Below are 24,063 nucleotides of genomic sequence, written 5' to 3'. Positions count from 1 at the left end.
AATCGAAGATGCAAAAATGCTCGTGTACGACCCTTATATTATACGTAGAATAATGTAGTGTACTGTGTATTTACATTTGCAGTTCTCCCAACTTTATTAAACCCCTGGGGTTATCCGTCATCAACAGAAATCAACCCCTTTTGTAGGAAATTTCTCGGGCGTATGTCCAATTTAATTCCTTTTCAAGTGTGATTATATCTAGAGAAATCTCATTAGTTTCTGTGATTGACGCTGTGAATAAGACAATAATAACACAATCGATACGCGACCCTGATGATAATAATATACTAGGGTGCCTAATATATAATGTTAAACTGTGTTCTACATAGAAACCTATCGTATCGAATCCGTAACAGTATTTGTTGCGTGGTTAAGAAAAACTGTCCCGTGAAACAGACGACCACTTTGTTTTGTACTATGTTCTTACTATTTAATATTTGGTTATATTTATAGACAAATGGAATGCGTTATATTGGGTTATCCCGTAACATATTATCCTTATATACTCGTAATTTATTTAAGAATTTAATAAATTTTAGTTCGTAATTATGTAATATTTGTTAGGATAGGTTAAGCAAGTGACAAGCAAGTAGATAATAAATCGTTTTACACTCTTGTGAAGGCTGTGCAATATTTACATGTCTTTCAACTAGGTGTCCTACTTGTCGTACTGAACATGCAGAGGCTTGGCCTTGCTTATTGTTAAGCTGCAGTTGTCATTGCTAATGAAGTTCTTTAATTAATATTTAACTAATTATGCCATAGGAATTTAGACATTTTTACAAGGTTACAAAGATTATGTCTAAGTTTGTTTTATGAAACAAACAATTTTGCCACGCAATGTCCATATGTATTTAACAGACTGTCAAAGAGGGCGTTTTAATTTATTTTAGTATCTGCAAAATGAACGTGTTTGATTGATTCTTTTTGCAATACTTTTACTAACGTGATAGTTTTTTAATAATATACATATATTAAAAAACTATCAAGTTAGTAAAAGTATTGCAAATATATATATAATAAAATAACATTTGTCGCTTTGGCTGTTCTTATATGGAACAAAATGAAAATAAATGTACTAACAATATTATTCTTAATATTGTCAGTTTTGTCCACAGAATATATTGTAAAATCTAGTTTTATGGATTCAGGGCATAGAATATATAATTATTCTGTTCGTATTCACGGTTACATTAGGTCAGGACAAATCCTGCCGAAGCAACAGACAAAGAATATGTGGAGTTGGTAGTTATTCCTATATGAAAACTTGAGTTCTTTTAACATTTGCAGCTTCATTAGTGTTGTATGATGCTTTTCTCTTATATCTATTTTATATGACTAAGTCCCATTCTAGGTAAAATTGGGGTCTGCTAATATAACGTACTTAATGTAATTAATAAGAATTATGAATTTTATTCACATAACAGACGTGCAGAGTAAATACCGTATCGCATTGGCATTGTTAACATACGATACGACCCGCTGCCATTATGTTTCGCGCCACAAACGCTTCTTTGCTGATTGGTTGACGCCAGTGGCGTGATGTTATACGAAATCGGTGGAGGTATGTACCTTTGCCGTGTGATTGATTGCGTTCGCATTCACGTCATCAACTTACGACTGTGCTGCCGACAAGCCACGTGGTCGCTACGTAGTCACTAATTTAGTTGGAGTGACATTTAGATTTCAGTGGAATAATGGCATGGCGCCACGTCTTGATAGATATCTATTACTATTTGAAGTCCAGCAAAAATTACACAGAAGCCAGGCGAGAACTAAATTCTTTTAAATTAAATTCATTCGCACATAATCTACGGTATACAGACTTAATTCTAAAAGCATTAATTTTTATGCACCTATTTTTTGATAGTGTGAAAATTGGCTACGTTACATTTTTTTGTCTGTATGTTACGGTAATATAACTTGTCTTCAAATTAGATCTTGACGAAATTTTAGAACTTATCTGCAATATTTTTGAGGATTGAGGGGACATCAATCAAATGGATGGTAAACTACATTTACCGTCCAACGCCCACTACACGAAACATTCGGATGCAAATATTATTTTTATCGAGTAACTCTAAAGAGATATCCGTGAAATCTTTTTTTAAACATATTCAACTTGTCAAGGGCTTTTTATTAGCTTTTTCACCTTGTTACAAATTTAAATTAAATGAGTTCAAAAAATTGATAAACTATTTTCTTTTAAGCTCTTCAGAAATATCCTAGGAAGGTAATTATCTGAGATTAAAAGACACACTTATCGATATCTTATAGTTATAGATTTAAGAGTGTAATCTATGTTAGTCACCTTGCAAGTGAGTACATTCACTGCAATGTATGGATCTTATTTCTTATTTCCTACCTTTTTACTTTCACCGGCACTTCGCTCTCTTAGGTAGGTACCCACTAATTCACTTCACAGCTTTCTTTTTATAAAGCGCTGAGTTCAAAACCGCAGTATATATTATATTAGGACAGGTGCCTGCTCATATGCCTAATTTTTTTTCCATTAAAACATTTTTTTTCCATTATAATATCAATCGATTTTATAATAATAGCAAAAAATCTGTAATTGGGATTAGGGTAATGATAATACAAAAGACAAGGTTCAAGTAATTATCAATACCATGTACTGTCTCTGCGGATAGGACATAGAATATATCGTTATAGGTACGTTACTACAAAGTATATATGTATGTATATATGTAGGTTTATATATTTATCCCTTGTTATATAATTTTCGGATGAGACATAAGAGACATAGTTTACCTGCGTACGACAAAATTGTAAATAAGAGGTTATTTAATGTTTATGACGTTGCAGAATACATTCAATGAAATTGTTATGCAACTATGTATATATGTACACAATACACATACGTAGAATTTGTTGTGTTTTTAAAAAAAACAATTCGTTTGTCGACCGTGAAGTTTGAACCCTACATTGTATATTTATAAATAAAAATATTACTATCATTATGTCACTTGACGGTAATCCGTTACTTTGGTAACAATATAAATAAATAATAAGAATAATTAAAGAAAAATCTATATAGGATCGCTATAAGAAATATTAAAACAGTTTCAACGTTTTTTTTATTAGTAAAAACATTTTCTATTTATACAACGGCTATTCTACAATATGTGTATAGGTATAAAATGGATACATTCTATTTATTCATATGAAAAAAATAATAAACGCACTTAAACATAGATTGAATGCAAGCTGGGGATTCAACAAATAACAGAGAAGCAAACAATGGGGACTGAGTAATAAAAGATATGATTTATAGAGGTGTCAAATTGATAGGACACGGGGCTTTATGAGTAGGGAACGTTTTCAATATAATGTTATTTTTAGATGAGATGGTTAACTATTTTTAAAGCATTTTATGAAATGAATATGTTAAAAAACTGTTGTATTTGAATATGTGAGATAAAGTGCTTATATTTTCTGTTGAGTCTTATTAATAAGCAATAATACTTTTTATTATATATAATTACTGTACCTTTATAACGATATATAAATTGATAGGTATCTAATATTATTATTATTACATACTTACATGTTATTGGATAGGTTCGCACGTGATTTGGAAAGCACTAATAGTTGACGAACTCGATAACAGAATTGCACAATATTAGAGTACTACTTTGACTGAACGTTGATGAATGAATAAAGAAATTCATTAACTGAATAGATTGTAGTGTATTTACGACTGTGAAATTATACCTATGTAGCTATTTTAAGTAAAAGAGTAAGTATTATATAGAAATTAAATAAAGGCGTCGTAAGACTTGTGCAAAATAAAGTAGTTGGTAATAGGCATAATAAACGTAGTGGCTTGTCATTTAATGTCCTTAAAGATACTCGTATTATAAAAATATATTATATATTTTTGACGGCCTGGGTTGTTTTGCGATTTAGCACATAGCCTTACTTCTGATGGTCGCGGGTTCGATTCCTCGCATGACACAAACATTTTGTATTCATGAGTATGTTTATTTGTGTTGGTCTGGGTGTTTTCCATGTTTAATATGTATATATTTACGATAAATAAATATATATTTCTATTTGTATCAGTTATCTAGTACCCATAACACAAGCTTTAGCTAGCTTAACTTGGCTCTATTCTACATGGCGATGTGTGAATTGTCCTAAGATTATTATTATTATATATAGGTTATTTTAGGTTGGCTTGCACTCCAATATAATACATACCGGATAAAAAAAAAATCAGCAGGTACAAGTATGTTTACACGTCCGTGTAGTATGGTTATCTATAATAATAAACAAATGACCTGATTCCGATAATAATTAGCAATAAAGTTTTGTAATTAAGTATAAGTATACTTAATAGCCATATTTTTATATTGGAATATTTTTTTACTTTTTATCGTATGACGGCAAGGTGTGATATTTGCAAACCGCACCTTTGCTCACATTGCTTTGGCAAATATTTTCTTATCGATATTTTCGTAGTAACATTTTAGGGTACCGACCTAAAACTCTTATGGTGCGATTTAGATATAGCGCTATATTTAGAAACTACTATTTGAAATAATAGTTTTCGAATTTTCATCTGTTATTTATTCAAAAGTGTACCTCTTTAGTTCAACTTTTTGCATTATTATTTTAGTTTAGATACACACATACCTATGACTTATTTGGCACCGGCTCAAATTAGTAATTAGCATATGAGGCTAACTAGTTCTATTTTTAGATTTAGATATTCTCAAATAAAATATATTCTTTATTTTTGTTAGTCATGCGTTATTAAAAACTTAATAATGACTAACATTACGTTAACTAACAAAAAATTCTCCGTGTTAACATCGTCTACATTTTTTTACTTATTTGAAGAGTATTAAAATAAGAACGCACGTCTTTTTTAGTATGACTATTTGCCAGTGTGTCCTTTATTTAGAACGTAGAATTATGGTCAGTACCTACTTAGTAGCATCTTATTGCATGATGACGTGATACAGTGAAAAGCTCCGGTCATAGTAAACTGGTTGAAGTAATCTTGTACCTACTTGGCAAATGTGCGGACATTCACATTCCCAAGGCCATTTTTTACACGGCGTTGTTCGTTTGTTTTACCTAACAAGCACTAAACTAAGACGTTTTACAATTCATATTAGCTTAGAGCTCAGGCACACAAGATTATAATATCTAAGTATCGAACCAAGTAATTTTCTAACAGTGCAGACTAAACAGTAAACAGTATAAAAATATAACCATAAATGAAGTATAAAAAAATCTTTGTAAGTTATAATTTATAAATAAAAAATAACATTTCTATTGTTTCAAAAGACAACAATCATAGCCAAGTTGCTAATTAGTTATTACTATTAATAATGTTATTCTAATATCAATAATAATACCTACTATTAAATTTTTCGTTTACAAAAACACAACGTTTATACAAATAACATATTATTATTACAATTTCATATGCACTTTATATATAATTGACACCAAACAAAAAAATACATTTGCAACACTAAATCACAACTGTCTTGGCTGAATCTATATGAATGATTTCTTATAATTTTCAGGTGTGCTGGGTGACGTTAAAAAAGAATTTGGCATCGGCGATGACAGTGCCGGACTCCTTCAGACTGTTTTTGTGGTGGCGTACATGGTGTTCGCGCCAATATTCAGTTACCTCGGGGATAGGCAATCGAGACGCGCCATCATGGCGTTTGGGGTCGGACTCTGGTGCATCACCACATTTATCGGATCCTTCGTTACTGTTAGTATTTGCTAATATTTTATTTATTAATGTTTACTGTATTTGTGATTCCGTTATATAGAAAATCTATTTATTAAAACATATTTTTAAATTAGTAATTTATTTAAAATTTTATCTTTAAAATAAATTATAAATAAATAAATAACCCTGGTCAATTGACACAGCGCTATCTAGTCACACGGTAAGCAGAGCTTGTGTTATGGGTACTAGACAACTAATATAAATACTAAGATTTTTGGTTAATACATACATAATATACATATAAAACACCGATACTAACAATCATACTCATGAATACAATTTTTTTTTGGAATCGATCCCGCGACCATCGGAAGTAAAGCGGTGTGCTCAACTACTAGACCACCGACGCTGTCAAATTTATAAATAAATAGTACACAATTACAATACAGTTAATATATCTTGTCATTTGTGACTCTAATCAAAAAATATAAATATGACCTATTAGTTATATTTTAGTATATCTGTAAGTACTACGTTAATAAGAGGTAAATATAAGTATATATCAAAACATTAGCATACCTAAATACATTCTTATTCTATTAATAAACATAATATAATAATACTATAACGTATATTTGATTGCGTAGGGGGTAAACCATAAAATCCATATAACAATAGTAAGGATATTTGATGTTTTTCCTCTTGAATGTATGCATAATTATAACATCTAACATTATATTTTCTTATTCACTATGAACCAAATTTATTGAGCAGTATACAATCATTGAAGCAATTCGAATAATTGTTTCACTTGCTTACACATGTTTGCAGCGCAAAGCATTGCTCAAATTTAAGCGGTAGTATGTATAAATTATCATATAAGAATATTGTTTTCAACAAAAATGAACCAACTCCAAACACAAATAGTAAACAAAAAATTTTCGACGAGTCATTGAATTCTTACCTGTAGAGTTATTCTTTATTGAGTCTTTGTATGGTGATAAATTATAATACACATACATTATACATATTATGCCGTAATCTGTTCTTTGTCATGGTTCATAATTCATATTATACATAATACATATTATGCTGTAATACTTGACTCCTAACACAAATATGGTTTACCTTGTTAGAATATCCCAAGATTATTAAAAAAAGCTTTAATAATATTATAATAAATTTTCAGAACTTCAAGTTATTTGCTTTCTTCCGGGGCCTAGTCGGCATCGGTGAGGCGTCATACTCGACTATAGCACCCACCATCATAAGTGACTTATTTGTCGGCAACATACGCTCCAAGATGCTAGCACTTTTCTACTTCGCCATCCCGGTTGGCAGGTAACATACATATTTCATTTAATACACTTTAAATATATATATAGAAGTTTGAGAAATGTATCAATAACTATTGGTCTTGTTCATTTCTAATGTCAGTACTGGTCATGGTTGTAAATCTTAAAACATTTGTTCTCGTATGAAGAAATCAAAAATCTCGTAGCTCTTTAACATTATCATATCACCGATTTCTGAATGGCTAAATACGACGCTTGATACGAAGGGTGATAATGTTCTACTGAAAACCAAAAACATCCTATGTTTGGCATCCCTGATTCTGGTTAATATAAATCATCTTTATGACTAGATTTCTTTTTTAATTATTAAGTCTTTTATCATATTGATTTTCTAAAATATCATACAATTTGAAGTTATTTAAACCAAACTTTCGTGATATAATGTTTCATGACACTGCACTTCTTTTTCAGTGGTATGGGATATATTGTGGGCTCATTGGCGGGGGCCGCGGCCGGCAATTGGCGATGGGGTTTACGTGTGACTCCATTTATGGGTGTTGTGGCAGTGGCACTTATCTTATGGGTAATGATAGATCCCGAACGTGGCCAAGCTGAAGACAGTCAAATAAGACCGACTTCCTACAGAGATGATATACGAGCGCTTGTCAAAAAGTAAGTTTCTTAAATTAATATAATAATGAGTTATTCATTCATTTACAAAAAATATAATAATAATATAATTAATTATACATTACATGAATAAAAAAATGGAATTATAACTTTAAAAGCCAAATGCTGCTTAATTTAAACATATGTTAAAATAAATTTTACATAAAAATTGTTTTCAATTAAGACACAGTTGATAGTGAAATGATTTGGTCTACTCTTGAGTCTAATCTCAATTTTGATTTCAATCCAGCCTAATGTACTGTACTTTTGAAATTAAATTAATGGATAACAATGTCACTTAGTTCTTTCATTAAACATGGCATATGGAATTAGTACGTTTTCAGTGGAATGGCGCAATCCAATATCAACCTGAATCTTTGAATTAGTTTCCAGATTAGATCTGCGGAGTTTGGCACAGACAATGTAAAGTAGTCCGTGACAAACTAAAGTCTAAAGTGTATTGGGAGTATTTAAGAGTCAAACGTACATTAGGTATATTGCGTATCGTTAAAAATTATATAATGAAATTTAACGTCATATCATAAAATAACAATGTCAGTATTGTTTGTGTTGTTTTTGTATGTTGTGTAATATGAATATGTAAACAGAAAAATATGATGGCAAGATTGTTTTAGTAGTTGACGATGCCTTACGATAATACGTATTAACTACTTTAGAGTGGAATAGTTGAAAAATAATCTTAATTTTAAACGCTATTGAAAACTCAATTTTATAATATACTATTTATTCGGAATACAGTTTAATCAATTACAATGAGCAAGAAACATGCCTATTGACGTTTTAACTTTACATTGTTAAGTCGAAATTTCTATTATACGAACTATCAAACAGCATGAATATATAAGTCAAAATGTTAAATGTATAACACCCGTTTAGTAACAAAATAAATCAGACGTAGTGCGATCACTACCCGACCATTTCCTACAAGCAGCACCCGTTCATGAGTAAATCATATGATTCGTCATTAAACTTTGAAAACAATAATCTCTTAAGACTTATTAAATATGTTTTCTTTACAGTCGGTCTTTCATGCTTTCGACGCTCGCGTTCACATGCGTAGCGTTCGTAACAGGCGCCCTCGCGTGGTGGGGACCCCAATTCATATATCTAGGGCTCACCTTGCAACCCGACGTCGATATCACTATAGAGAGGTGAGTTAGATTTCATTGGTAGCAAAAAACAAATCGGTACTCCTCAGATTTATGTCCATTAAATAATAAGTAAGAATGTATTTATTGAGCATGTATGTATGTGTGTTCATAAAAATATACAGTTATAATTCAATTGAATCTATGCCAGTTTTTTACGTGGTTTTCGTCTCCAGTATAATACTATACCTCGGTAGTATTGGTATTACATTGATCTTTGTATATTTATATAACCAATAAAAGTATTGATAAAATATAAGTATCCATGACTGTCTGAGTATTTCCATAAACGATAATAACTGCACTTTGTCACATATTTATTACACATTGTCTAGATAACATGTAATAAATTAGGATCTTTAACCAGAGTTCATCGATCGATCGCCTACTAGTCTATCCAGTTAGGAATGCGAGAGACTGAGACTCGACATAGGGCACAAAACGAACACAATAAAAGCAGAGTACAAGTAGTATTGTATGAAATTTGCAATGGAACAGCGTATCGTACAAGTTCGGGCTGGTGGGTATGTCGGCGGGCGCGATGGGCGTGCCGCTGGGCTCCGCGCTCGCGCAGCGGCTGCGGCCGCGCCTGCTCGACTGCGACCCGCTCATCTGCGGGTTCGCGCTGCTCGCGTCCGCGCCGCTCGTCTACTTCGGCCTCATCACTATCTCGGCGCACGTAGCGCTCACCTACGTACTGATATTCGCCGGGATGGTCACGCTCAATCTCACGTGGTCCATCGTCGCCGATATCGTTCTGGTGAGCGCTCTCTGTCTGGTTATGCTCGCATGTGTGATAACGCGACATGGCTGCTCGCAAATATATGTAGTAAATGGATTTTTATTTACGCATGCTAGAAGTAAATGATTAAAACTGAAGTGCAAGAAGTGTTGCGGATTACTAGTGCGAGCATTACATTCACGAACAGAAATCGGTCACCGGCTCGAATCGTCGCAAGAAATATATTCCGATGAGATAGACATGTAAACTTTCGAGTCACATTAATCGTCAATACCATAGGCCGCAGAATCATCCCATTATGCCGCTAATATATTTTAGAGAATGCCGCTTACGCTATCGACATACGATTTTTATTTTATTTCACTTTATTCACTTTTTAATATAAAAAACTATATATATAAAGAGAGCATGCGAAAGGCTACGCAGGGCGCATTCGCCTGTCGAACGGAAAGAAACTAAACGCATAATGTATGCATGTACGATGTGGCGAGACTGACGAGGCGATTGTTGCACGAAGGTTGTCGCTAATCTTCGGCGTGGTGACGATGATGTCGGGGGTGACGGGCGTGCCGCTGGGCACGTGGCTGGGCGCGACCCTTCAGAAGCGGTTCCCGCGCGCGCACCCCCTCGTCTGCGGCGCTGGCCTGCTGCTGTCCGCGCCCGCCATCGGTCTCGGCATGCTCCTCACCGAGGCCTATTTCTACACGCCCTTCGTCCTCAACTTCCTAGGCCAAGTCGCTTTGAATCTCAACTGGGCAATAGTGGCCGATATGTCACTGGTAAGAAATGTGTTCCGCGGTCTTGCTTCTGGTCGACTGTTAGCTTTTTTCAAAGGCTAATCGCAACTAGAAGTGGGAAAATGGATTTTTTTTATTATTTATAGTTGTTTTGGCATGTGGTGCATGATTTTATTTTTTATTATTTTTCCTATACTGTATGTATATATTGGGCTTGTATTGCTGTGTATATAATAGAGATGTAGATTTGAAATCAGTCACTCATTACCTAGACTATTATCATTGTTCAGTATTGTCTGGTTGTAAACATTGTTTCTCGAAAGTATAATAAACTATCTCATTGGAATTTGGTAATTTAATACTTGTATATTTTTCTTGTAAGACATTCGACGCCATTGACCTGATTTCAAATCTTGAAACAGCGACATCTATTAGCATGTATTCTAAATACTTACTTGCAATTGTTTTAGCATGATATTTAAATACCCCATTATTTCACTAGATGGCGTAAATAACATAATTTGAAAGTATGTTTATAATGAGAATTAGAAGGTTGGTAACAAATTATGATGATAATATAACAGTAAACTCAAGTATACTCGAAGATAAGATTTCGATATATTACTTTTATTCAAATTTTTATTTCTAATATCAGTTCATACATCATAATGTATGAACTGATATTAGAAATAAAAATGTGTGGCGAATATACTATCATCGTGCGGCAACACCGTTGCCTAGTTACGATGGGGCAAGAAGAATAACAAGCTTGTCATTCGAGACCGAATCACTTTCTTGTACATACCTATATATTCATTGTAAATATTTCGTAATTATAAATATGTACATAGCAACAATCTGGACCCATCATTTCACCTCCTTCTTTCCCGCTGCTGCTACAAGAACACAATATAAACATAAATAATAGCGATAACAATATAGACGCTAAAAATGCAAGTCATGAAGTGAATAAATAGCTAGAATAATCTTTTGGTGTTAATTATAAATGCTTGCTCATTTTGTACTGAATGTTTGTTTGAAACGCTATTAGGTGATAACTATTCACTTTCCAAACATTGCTAAAATTGTCATTTCCTAAGACCTTTGGTTAAAAATAAAAAAAAAATATATATAATATGATTTTTACACAGCATTGATTGACACCTACCTGGGGCATACAGCATTTTATTTTAGTATCTATATTGTAGAATGTAGTTAAATTAGTGGTATTATTAGTAACTAACGTATCGTAATATGTCTAAGTCTGCATTTATTGGTATTTCAGTATGTTGTTATCCCGCCTCGACGCTCTACTGCGGAGGCGTTCCAGATTCTCATATCACACATGTTCGGTGATGCTGGTAGTCCTTACTTGGTTGGAGTGGTGAGTACATTTAATCGTATTCAAGTCGTCTTATAAATAATACCAATTACTAGACTGTCTCGTCTACCAGGCTTCCTGCTTAAAGTACCTAGTAATTAGTTTTAAAAAACGAGAGTGGTAATGAAGCAAAAATGGCCCACCTCTGACAGCATCAGGGGCCATCGCTCGCGCGTTACCTGTCCTTATAACATTATAAAGTTAAATTGGTACTACTATCCAATTATTTATTAATAATTAACCTACAGAATATATTATTAAAAATAATATGACCGGTGTCATAAAGTTCATGCACAAGTTCTACAATGAAGAAATGTGATTTATTCTGTTTTAGATATCAGAAAGTCTCAAGAGATCTTTGTCTCCGTCCCCGTCAGAAATGCCTTCTCAGATTGTGCAATTCCAGGCACTGCAATATGCTTTGTTTGTGACCTGCTTCGTAGAAGTCCTAGGAGGCATATTCTTCCTTCTAACGGCCGTCTACATTGTTAAGGATAAACAAACTGTAGACAGAGCAATTGCTGGTAAGAACAGAATTTTTTTGTCTGCATAATATTGAGTATATTGGTTGAATTTACTAAAACTGCATTGCTAAGTACTATATTTTTTTATTATAGATAATTGTAACAAAGATGTTTTAAATACTTTAAATACTCAGGCTACAAACTTGAAATACTTCTTTATTATATAAATATAATTAACAGATTTGACCATTCTGTGATTGTCAAATTATCTTGTTTCAGTTACTTCATTAAAAGTAATTTAGAAGTAGAGTTATTTAGGTGAGTGTGCAGCTCATAAATTAAGCTTATTACGGAATATCGGTAAGGTTGTCAATTACTATTTAGGGGATCAAATAGAAATATTTTTAGTTTACGCCATTGTTTAATTATAAAAAAATATATATTTTACAGAAATTGCTGAGCATCCAAGTACAGAACCATCGCACAGTAGGGCTGAAGAAGAGAATGTAAGTGGTGAATAGTTGTAGGTAGGCTAGAATAATTTGGAATTCCATCAATTTTAAATCTCCTTAAATGTAAGGGAGTTGTGAGTATATTTAACTTATATGCATATTATGCTGCGGTCAAATAACTGAATTAATTTGCATATCAGACAGTCATGACATTTCAAGCGCAGGTCTGATTTATTGTTTTAGTTGAATAATGTTAAGTAGATTAAAAACACACCTCATCTAGATTAGCCTGCAAAAATTTTGTGGTAGTCTGTATTACAATATTCTGAATTAAGAATTTAATTTATAGTAATTTGATTGTGGCATGACAAAGAAAGACTGACTTAAATGCATAGGTTAAGAAACAAGAGAGGGTTATAAAAAAGATGATTGGGTGTAGTTTGTATTTAAATTGTATGTAAGAATATAGATACTAGGCATCACACATGATTGTTACCTGAGAAAGAAATGTGCCTACCTATAATAAACGAACAGTGGCCAATATTGTATTTAACGATGTATCAAGGAATATATGTATAATATGAAAACGGCATATAGTACGTCTTGTGATACTTTCGTGGCCCAACTGATAAAGTACACAAACTGTAGTTATTATAATTCAATTAATTTCATTATTTTCATTAATCATTTGTTTACATTATATTATTTTTTAAATACTGAATGTTTTGTATCTTCTGAATATTTTTTTTTATGTCATTGTGATTATATTTTAATTTGAATATATATTTTCTATTAGTAAGTATTCATACCGTTTAACAATAATTATAGCTACTGGTAGCTAATATATTGTACAAGTTCCTAAATGCAAGCAGTAATACTGTAAGCAGATATTAAAATTATCTTGATGAATATTGTTGTAATAGGCATGCAGATATAAATAATAATGGATAGAAAACAATAATTATTTAAATTTGAATTAAATAGAATCCAGCGTTTGTTTTAAGTTTCTGTACATATTTTTTTAGAATAGATATAACTAATTTATAAATAGTTTCAGAAATCACACAAATAATTTTTTAGACTTCTTAAATGTTACAGATTTATATAATTTTCAAAGCAATCCCTTCTTATTTATATTATTTATTTAATATTTTAGTTCTCTATATTGTTTCTTTATCTAGACACGCGGCAGCGTGTCAAGCCGAGTTTCAAGTAAACTGGCTTGCAGCACCGTGTGTATATTTACACGAACCATTTGGAGCCACTTTTGACCCCCTCATAACTCAAAAACTCTATCACACAAACCTGTCAAATTTGGATCATATATTGAGACTTGCGAGATAAATATGTGTTCCAAATTTCATAAACATATCTCAAACGGTTATTTAGATATTAATGTCCAAAAATCGTCATTTTTATCACTGATCAACTATAGATCAAAATTATAACCCACTTCCAGATGACCTAGGAAGTTCAAATTTGGCATGCAGATAGGTAATTAGGTGAATATAAAGGAAAAAATCTGAAACTGGTAAATTGTTATCATTTTACTACAATTTTTCACTTTAATTGATTATATTTCAACTTATACTGGACAAATACTAAAATTCTATGAAAACGTCGATAGCCACCAATTGACATTGATCCCTGGCGAAAAATTTCATCTTGTACTGGACGGAAAGTAATATTGTATGAAAACGTCGATCTATACCAATTTACGTTGACCCCTTCACATCAGTGTCGATAACTAGCAAACTTCAAATATTGCATTGAGCGGTAAACACTAGTTGCTATAATTTAGATTCTGTCTGAAATATATACTCGTACTTATAACTAGGAGTATAGTCGAATTTCGTATTTATTATGTTATTAACTGAGATTTGGTATTAATTATTATTTCAATATTTAGCGCACATCGATGGTGTAAAATCATTATTTTTATAAATAATTATTAAATAATAGACATTTCGGTATAGGGCGCCGCGGCGGCGCCGTGTGGGAGCGGTGCGATAAACGTTGACGCGAACCTGTCCGAGCGAATGGCAGCCGCCCTCATGTCTCAATGTTTTGTTTCTCGATATCTAACCTATAAGGTTGCGATTTATGCTACGAAATTTCTAGCTAAATTATACTTATATATTTGTGGTTATATTATTATTACATTATTTTAGTAAATACGTATGGTATAGACAATAGTTTAAACCAAAAATTAATAACAATTTTAGTATAGTTATAAGTAGGAATGTATAGTTAACTCGAGAATGAGAACTGATTGGTAACAAATTGTTTTCTTGAGAATTCAATAGATAACAGTAAATTTGTTACATAATCGTCTTTACGAACTATAACGTGTCAATACGAAGTTTCAGATATTAAATAATGTATATGTTGAAAGAGAACAATTCCGTATTTGCTTAACATATGCTATTACTATCCACAAATCACAAGGCCTTAGTTTTGGCAGTCCTCTTCTCAACATTGGCTCCTCTATATTTAATAAAGGGCAGGTTTACGTTGGACTCTCCAGAGTTAAAACCTTAGATGGAGTAGGTACGTCTTAACAATTTAGATCCAAGTCACGAGAGCTCTATTGTAGAGTACAACCATCTGTGGACGTTATACCGCCCCGATTTGCCCAATAATTCCTGATACTGAATTGGCTTTGGACTTCAACATTTAAAAGTTACAAGAAAATATAGAAAATAACACAAAAAAAAGACAATTATACCCCGTAAATATACGAAAATACAGTAATTTATCAAAAATAATTTGGTATTAATTTAGTTATAAATAAGTACCTCGTATAATTTATGTACAAAAAGTAATGATATCCCATCAAAAACATAAATGTGAAATTATAGCCGAGTTTAATATTATGATATATGCCTTGATTGTTGACTTCTACGACAAAAGAGATGAGATCTAAATGGGTGCCAAGTTCAATGGTCTGTCCTGAAATGTATTTATAACAATATAAAATATCATTTCTTCTTATAACTTAGGATAATATACTGTAGCCTAAGGTCTAACTTGGCTAGTTTTCATATACGAAATATACTGTAGCCTTCGCAAGTTCTAAACATGTTACTTGTCGGTTCCTATTTTAATATTAATAGTAACTAGCAATCGAAAGTAATAATTGGTATATGAGAACTGGCCAAGTTAGACCTTAGGCTACAGTATATTATCCTAAGTTATAAGAAGAAATGATATTTTATATTGTTATAAATACATTTCAGGACAGACCATTGAACTTGGCACCCATTTAGATCTCATCTCTTTTGTCATAGAAGTCTACAATCAAGGCATATATCATAATATTAAACTCGGCTATCATTTCACATTTATGTTTTTGATGGGATTATAACTTAATACATTATTTTATGTTAAACTGTAGTAAATGTATTATTATGATAAAAATATCAAGACTGAATTCCTTACTTGCTTTGTGGGTTGCTCCCAAAATTTACATTTGTGTATTGTAAATACTATGTGTATGGAGGAATTGAAATGAAATACATTTTATTATAAAATATGGCATTTATTCTTTTATTATAAACCAAGAAATGAGAAATAGAATTGAATTAATAATGACACGATGAACAAAATAAAGGCGGAATTGAGAATCTTCATAGTGTTGTTCATACACAGCACAAATAATTAAGTACTTAGTTTTTAATAATAATAAGAAACATGTTAAATTCGCAACATACATTTATAAAATAAGCAATACTTCAGCATGTTGCATATATATGCACATATATGCAGTATTCCAGCAACCCATATGAGTTGCTGGAATACTTCAGCACGTTACTTTTTATAATTACAATAACATTTAAAAACTAAAATAACATTAAAGCATTATTATTAATAACCCGTTTGAGAATGTGAACGTTGTTCATGTGCATCTGTTTGTTAGTTTGATTTTGGTTCGAGATATTTTTGTTATGGGGTAATTTTTTGTACATATATATATTTTTAAAATGGTATACTGTATTTTAAGTACTTGTCAAAAGTAACAAAGGTTAGCGCACACGGATGACAACACACTGGTATATAGTCAAAAACTCATTTATGACTTAGGTTCAATTAACAAAATAATCAACAATTACGAAAAAAGTAACAACTTATCATCACAATCATAAAATGGCCACACGTTTTTAATATAGGGTTATTTGCAAAGGAGGTACCCTTACCAATCTGAAAGCCAGTGTTAGTTTTCATGAAAACACTGTGGTAAATGGAAAATAAATTTTAAAAACCTTCCTACAAACTGTTGTATGGTTATGTGAATAATTTAATATGAAAGTTAAAAATTTTACTTCAGTTTTAACTTCGATTCTTTGTGAAAGTAGATCAGTTTTATGAGTATTCTACCTGAGTTACCTGACTTCCGAATTTTTTTATACCCTTTAGGAATAACATTACATAACAACATATATTTAACATTTCCATAATTGCTAACATAAAAGCAAATTTTCATAAGGTCACAAATTAGCTAATATAGCCATTATTCCCCAGAACAGTAACTGTTAGTGGAACTACTGTCATTATTGTTTCTTTCTTCAATTGCTAGTTTGAGTTTCTTTGGGTTTGGTTCAGAAGAATTAGAGCTGTCACTTAACGCTCGTTTGCCAGTAGCTGCCAATTTCACAGTCACGCCATCAGAATTGCTATTCTCTTGATCCAAAACAGATGTCGATGTCGATGATATTGTTAACTCACTAAAAAGCTTCATTTGTGTAGTGTTCGAGAGCAACTTATTAACACTAATTATAACATCTTCATCCTAAAATGGACAATGTTTCTTGTTAGGGTGATCGCCAATAATTGGTTTATAGTGCTTATTACTATATTATTATATAAAGTGCTTGGTGGTGTAAGTATTTACCATACCGGCCGCTTTACTTCCGATGTTTGCAGGTTCAATTCTCGTCCGATACAAACATTTATAATAAAAGTATGATTGTTTACGTGTAGTTGTTTTTTGTGTTTAAATATTTATGAGTTGTTTCATACCCACAATACATGATTTGCTTAGTTTGTGTCTAGACGGCGCTATGTGATGTATCCTGAATCTTTTATCAATTGTAAAATAAAAAAGAATAAAAAAACAAAGTGACAAAGCACAAATATTTATGGGAAGAGCGCTAAGAAGTTAAACGGTTCGTAATTACATATTTTTGTAAACATCTAGTACCTGCATCCAAGGATGATTTAATATTTCGTCAAGTGTTATACGTCTCTCGGGTTGCACAGTCAGCATTCTTCCTATGAGGTGTTTGCCTTGTACACTAATTTTTCTCCATTGCGATAGTGACGTACAGTATTGTCCTTTAACAATTTGATCTTTCAGTGTCGTGAATCTGTGTTCTGTTGAAAATGGCAAATAGCCAGTAACACTGAAAAAAAGCTTCTGTGTATAATATTTGCTTAACTGAGTTTGATATAATGATAAGTATTAATTTATTTATAAATTGTAAACAGATAAATATTGACAGTAGTACTCCTTGAGGCAATAGGGTATCTACCCTTACTGGTACTGCCACTTACTACTCTAGGATTACCACTCTACTTCTACCCATCTGTATAGAAGTAGAGGTGAACATACTGTACTCTTTGAGAATAATTTGGTTTGTTGTTATTGTTTCTGTTACAAATAGAGATTTGAATTTTCTTGTGTCCAACCAAAAATCGTAATATTTGGCAATTGAAATTTGGTAGCATTTGGGATAAAGGAAAGGTCTATTTTATACACTGAATTGGTGTTGAGCATGCTTTCTAAAGTGAAATTGTTCATTTAGAAATTTTAAACTTGTTCCTATCCCACATTACTAATTAGGCAATTTCTGCGTTTAATCTGGATTATTCATGCGTCTGATAAGGTAAGATCCATATAATTGAAAACAGACAGTCAGTCTTTAGGATTTTGTTGTCTCCGATATTCACATAGACTGGGCCTGAAGGTTTATTAGATATTTTCTAACACCAACATACCATACAAAGAGTATTACTCCCAAGCTCCATACATCAACTTGGGGACCATAGCATCTTTGTCCATTTGCCATAAGAACTTCAGGTGCTAAGTAGAGTGGCGTTCCACACATTGTCTTCATGAAGCTATCCTCACCAACAAACTTGCTCATTCCAAAGTCAGTTATTTTGACTAGAGTCCTTTCATCTTTACTCTCCAGTAATACATTCTCAGGCTGTGTGTGAATTGAATGGATTTCATTATATAAGAAAATTCTTTAATTTTACAATACTATATTTTATTATTGTTTCAGTATAGTTCTTTACATTTTCTATAGTGTATAAATGTTTTACTACAAAAATTGTATGACATCAGAATGATTTTTCGACAATGACAAGGTATCTACATGAAGGTGCAACTTTACTTGCCATTTATAAAAATGGCAACTATAGTTAAAAAAATACAACAAAACAGTGTTTAAGATATCCAGGTACATACTTGTTCGGGCTCTTCCTTACATTTTCTCTTACCCCTTGTTTAGACATGGGATTTTATATGTAGAATAAATACTTAAATTTCTATTTCATACATACATATACAGACAAAGTATAAGAGGAATTTCAGCCTTATCAGTAGTTATTACTCTATTTATACAAATACCTTGAGGTCTCTGTGAGTGATGCCTTGAGAGTGTAGATATTTGACAGCTAGCACCATTTGTCTGAATAGGAATCGAGTAAGTTGTTCAGTTAGACGATGTTGCTTTGAAATTCTGTCGAAAAGTTCTCCTCCTTGCATTAATTCTAGGATGATGTATACTGTGTCACGGGTGTCCATCACTTCCTCAGTTGAAATCACACAAGGCTTAAAAATAAAGAATGTTTATAGCAGTGTTAACATTTGACAAATTATAAATAAAGGAAAATCAAATTTTAAATTTATTATCTTATATATAGCTCCAAATAAGTGTATCACTGATGTGTAGAATTAGGGGGAGCGCAAACAGGCTTCCAAGCACTGTAGCAATTATGTTGGATTGTCCTCTCCGAGGCACTGGACATCATTGTATCGCTGTGGACCCAGCGTAACCAAATGTGGATATATGTTCTTGTTATTTCAATTCATATATTTATATATATGAATTGAAATTACTATATTGTAATTTACTAACATAGTTTATAAGTTGTTTACTAACATAATATGGCTGGATATATTAAAAAACAACAGTCAGTCATAACTTCATTTAAGTCTCATGCATGACTTATATAGTAAAGAATAACAAAAGTTGTGAAGTTGGAATTATTTGTTTTGTAATGTTAGTTGTTAAAACTCACATGTTTAAGTGCTTTCATGATATTAATCTCATTCATAATTTTCTTTGGGTCATTAAGATTGTTAAATTGTCCATTAGTCAGTCGACTTTTCTTAATTATTTTCATAGCATACTTAGTGCATTTTATCTGAAAATAAATTTATACATAACAAATCAATAGTACAAAGCCGAGATTAACATTTGTTTAGTTTACAACATTAAGCACATAGAAAGGTGTAACACAAGAAATATATATGTAATTTTTACTATAGTCTTAATAATAAATAGATTTCAACATAATTATCACAACGAGACCTAACCAGATCCCAGATACTAGAATGACAGACAGACTGAAATTGTGTTTAATGTACAGTTTTACTATATGGAATAACACACATAAATTTTGTTGTGTAACTGTTTACTTAACACTTAACTAGTCTTCAAATTAAGCAAATAACTGAAATGCTAAAATTGTTCCCTATGCAATATTAGTAGAATAAATAATATTGTTTAATGACTACTGCATGATACCCAAAATAATTATTTTTGACAAGAACACAAATATTTGAACAGACACTACTAAACTAGATACAGAAGGTATAGTGATTCAAATTAAGACATAAAAAAATAAAATGCTTAAAATAATATTTACCTTATCATAAACTAATTTGACAATACCACAAGCACCTTGGCCTAACAACCTAGATATATAATATTTTTTAGAGATTTCCCGAGGTACTTGGTCTTGTTCATTTTTAAATAAATCTTTAAATACAAAAACTGAAAAGAAAGGTTTCATTCTGGTATAACATATTGTCAATTCCCTTATAAAAATTATAACATAATAACAATGAGTTATAAAATAAAACAGAAATAAATAACAAAATGCATGACAATAGCAATAAAACATAGACTAGGTGAGAGTGTAATTGCTGTAAATAATAGTTTTGTATAGTGGCCTTACTTTTCATAGATTGGTGGGAAACTGAAATGACATCATTGTCATCAAGAATACGGCTGTTACCTTTGCCAACTAAGATTCCATTTACAAATGTACCATTATGGGATAAATCTGTAATAATCGCCGGACAGAGAGGTTCCCTGTAATGAAATAACAGTTCAATCAAGTATTATTCAATAAATACTTTAATTAAATTAACTGATAATTATAATTATTTTTGTCTGTATACATACGATAAGTCTCTCTTCAGAATAAAATGTTGTTTGCTAATATTTTTAATTATGTTTTCATTGACCATTTCCTTTCTAATCACATAAGTACAGGAAAAAGATCTTCCCAAACTAAATTCTGCCTGAATGAGATCTGAAATTATGAAACTAAGAATAAATTCAGAAAAATCCAACTTATTAAAGTATAGTAGGTGGTTGGGGGGACGGGTATTGTTTGTAAAGAAAATTAGAGGTCGCATTGCCGAGTTCGTATCGCGTTGTAGAGTATAGGTCGTCCTTTATGCTTATTTTATCATACTCCAGCTGGTGTCCGGCCGGCGAATAGCGTAAACACAGACGAGTACATAAATTCATAAAAAAATACTCTTGATATGAGTGGTAAAAACAGAGGACAGTTTATGACAACAGAAATATACGTTATTAGCTTTTATATAGACGGTTAAGTTTTAAAGATCTGTTGCAATAATTTATTACCATAGTATCCTGGTGGTTTGTTTTTCCAGCAATTTTGTCCATTCAATGACGGTCTTGTGGGATATAATCTGCCCCAGATATTTGGAATAAATGATGGGGTATTTTGGCTCCATTCTACCTGAGAATTTTGTGTCTGTGTTTGTGTTTGAATTTCACTATCTATATTAATGTCATCGCCCATAATTAATATAGACGTTATAAAAATTTCTATTAAAGTAAGGAGTGATTTTGGTTAGAAATTAAATTAAAAATGTTATATTGTAATTGTTGTGCGAAAACAACACACACTTGACCTCTTAAGTAGTATATTATATGCACTTGACTATATAAATACACAATATACACACATTCATAAATACAGACTAAGGATGTGAAAAAAATCTTATAATCAAATTTTTCAACATATGTCGATTTAAATATAAAAATAAATTAACTTATTAAATTAATATTAATTACAAAAATGAAAGATTAGTTGAACTTTTTAGTAATAGCCAAATTTGTGATGGACTCACTAATGGTCTTGTTTTAGATCACTTGGATCGATGAACAAATAACAAACATACTAATTTTAAAGAAAATTACTTGTTTTTAATTGATTGATTTGTGCAAAAATATATTTAAATCGATTATTCATCTGCTTTTTTCCTATAAAATGTCACATCCCTAAGCAGTACGCAATGTTGCCAGAATAAGATAGTAATTTGAAAAATTGCAGAAATACCCGCATAAACAATAAATACCTTTTTTTAGCTTACTAGCTTACAATGTAACCGGTACGTGCTGAATTTCAAAAAACTGTAATTGAAGCGTATTATTATTGTATTAGCTTATGGAATCTACCTTTTGCTAGTTTATTTTTACGGAGTCTAATCTTGGACTTCTAAAAGCAAGCCTACCCAATCGCCAGTGTTCATTAAAAGTTTGTATTACAATGTTATAAATCCACTTATTTTGGAGATACCTATCAGATATATCTACAGCTGATTCTATTATAAAATGTTTATATACCGACAGAAATTTAAATTCATCAATTAACGAGATCATAAACTGTCTATTCTATTAAAACTATATAGTATATAGTAACAATCTATTCTATACAGAAAAAAGCGCGGGAAACGTTCGAAACGCCGGGAGTGTTTTTTGGATTTCTTTTTGTTTAATTTAATTTTACTATATATAAGGATTAGTTTTATTTATATATTGTAGACTAGATTAATTGTTTAATTATATATTTATTAATAGTAGTAGCAGTTGCTGCAAATATTGGTAAGTAACTTTAATATATAATATCTATTGAGAATGGACCCGCCTATAGACCCTGGGGGAACAGTCCCCCAGGTGTCTGCAAATATAAGTATTCCATTTAACAATTCTTTTGATATTTTATGTGAATCTAGTATGGATACTGATGGGTCTAATATTACAACCACAAAACGTAAGCGAGTAAGGGGCGAACGCCGCATTTGCAAACACTGCAATAAAAAGCGTAGGAGACATCAAAAAGGTACCGAGACAAAATTAAAAGACAGTGACTGTCAATGTGTCGAAGAGGAAAAAAATAATTTAGAAATAATACCTGTAATTGACAATCAAAATTCAGATGTAATACCAGTAGTTGAAAATAATAATACATACAAAAAAGCCACTCCTTCACCCACTTCTGTAAATAGGACTTTGTACAATACTGAAGATGTAGCACCTTTTGTAGTTCATGTTAATAAAAATGAAACAAATCCTACAGATAATGTAACATTACACCCCATCGCATTTGGTCGGTTTTTACATACAAATAAGATTTATAATGTTGTAAATGGCAGCCTCAAAAGAATAGGAAGAAACAGATTGGCTCTTGCTTTTTCAAACTTTTTAGATGCTAACTCTTTTTTAAACCACAGTAGTTTAATTGCCTATAATTATAATGCATTTATTCCTTCTTTTAATGTGACCCGCATGGGTATTGTAAGAGGTATTCCTAAAGACTGGACAGATGATGAAGTAATTAGCAATATTTCAGTACCTATAGGTTGTGGAAAAATTTTAAAAATACGTAGAATAAAAAAAAAGCCGAAAAAATGGGGGAGAAACGAACTTTATTAACACTGAAACAGTTGTTATAACATTTGATGGGCAAATTTTGCCAAAAAGAGTATTTATGTTTTATACATCATTAACTGTAGATCTATACATTTATCCAACCATACAGTGCTACAATTGTTGTAGATTTGGACATGTTAAGATGCAGTGTCGTTCAAATCCAAGGTGTTATAAGTGCAAACAAAGTCATACTGGTGATAAATGTGAAGCAGATGAAGACAGAATATGCTGTATTCTATGTAATGGTTCTCATTTCGCTATTAGTAAGAAGTGTCCTGAATATTCCCGCCAAAAAGCTATTAAAGAAACCATGGCTCACAGCTGTGTTTCATATGCTGAAGCTATGAAATTTCATCCTCCAACCAGTAAATTATACTCAGATGTATT

The 24,063-nt window shown here is 31.7% G+C and overlaps 2 protein-coding genes across 4 annotated transcripts in view; one reads left to right on the top strand and one right to left on the bottom strand.

The window, feature by feature from the left end:
- The window catches only part of LOC131843761 (protein spinster-like), a 28,100-nt gene extending 14,516 nt beyond the window's left edge, over positions 1-13,584 (top strand). Inside the window, exons 2-10 of one of the 3 annotated variants that reach the window (XM_059192497.1) lie at positions 5,565-5,761; positions 6,912-7,063; positions 7,489-7,689; positions 8,727-8,858; positions 10,115-10,376; positions 11,620-11,718; positions 12,050-12,239; positions 12,459-12,497; positions 12,630-12,716. In XM_059192497.1, the coding sequence (XP_059048480.1) occupies positions 5,565-5,761; positions 6,912-7,063; positions 7,489-7,689; positions 8,727-8,858; positions 10,115-10,376; positions 11,620-11,718; positions 12,050-12,239; positions 12,459-12,481 (1,256 nt within the window). In that variant the 3' untranslated portion in view covers positions 12,482-12,497; positions 12,630-12,716. Of the gene's footprint in view, positions 1-5,564; positions 5,762-6,911; positions 7,064-7,488; positions 7,690-8,726; positions 8,859-9,353; positions 9,616-10,114; positions 10,377-11,619; positions 11,719-12,049; positions 12,240-12,458; positions 12,498-12,629 lie in introns of all 3 variants that reach the window. The other 2 variants (XM_059192495.1, XM_059192496.1) reach the window with 2 other exon arrangements.
- A 3,557-nt stretch (positions 13,585-17,141) lies between these two features.
- On the bottom strand, positions 17,142-21,883 carry LOC131843773 (ovarian-specific serine/threonine-protein kinase Lok-like). The gene is made up of 9 exons (XM_059192518.1): positions 21,583-21,883; positions 21,112-21,241; positions 20,882-21,018; positions 20,570-20,697; positions 19,940-20,065; positions 19,266-19,469; positions 18,629-18,840; positions 17,832-18,033; positions 17,142-17,420 (listed from the first exon to the last, which is right to left on the bottom strand). The coding sequence occupies exons 1-9, from the start codon at positions 21,761-21,763 to the stop codon at positions 17,142-17,144; spliced, it is 1,599 nt and encodes a 532-aa protein (XP_059048501.1). The 5' UTR covers positions 21,764-21,883.
- Positions 21,884-24,063: the final 2,180 nt, after the last annotated feature.

Source organism: Achroia grisella, unplaced genomic scaffold, assembly GCF_030625045.1.
Source record: "Achroia grisella isolate CSIRO2021 unplaced genomic scaffold, CSIRO_AGI_Agris_v1 utg3297, whole genome shotgun sequence".
Taxonomy (NCBI): Eukaryota; Metazoa; Arthropoda; class Insecta; order Lepidoptera; family Pyralidae; genus Achroia; species Achroia grisella.
This window is presented reverse-complemented; position numbering and strand designations above follow the sequence as displayed.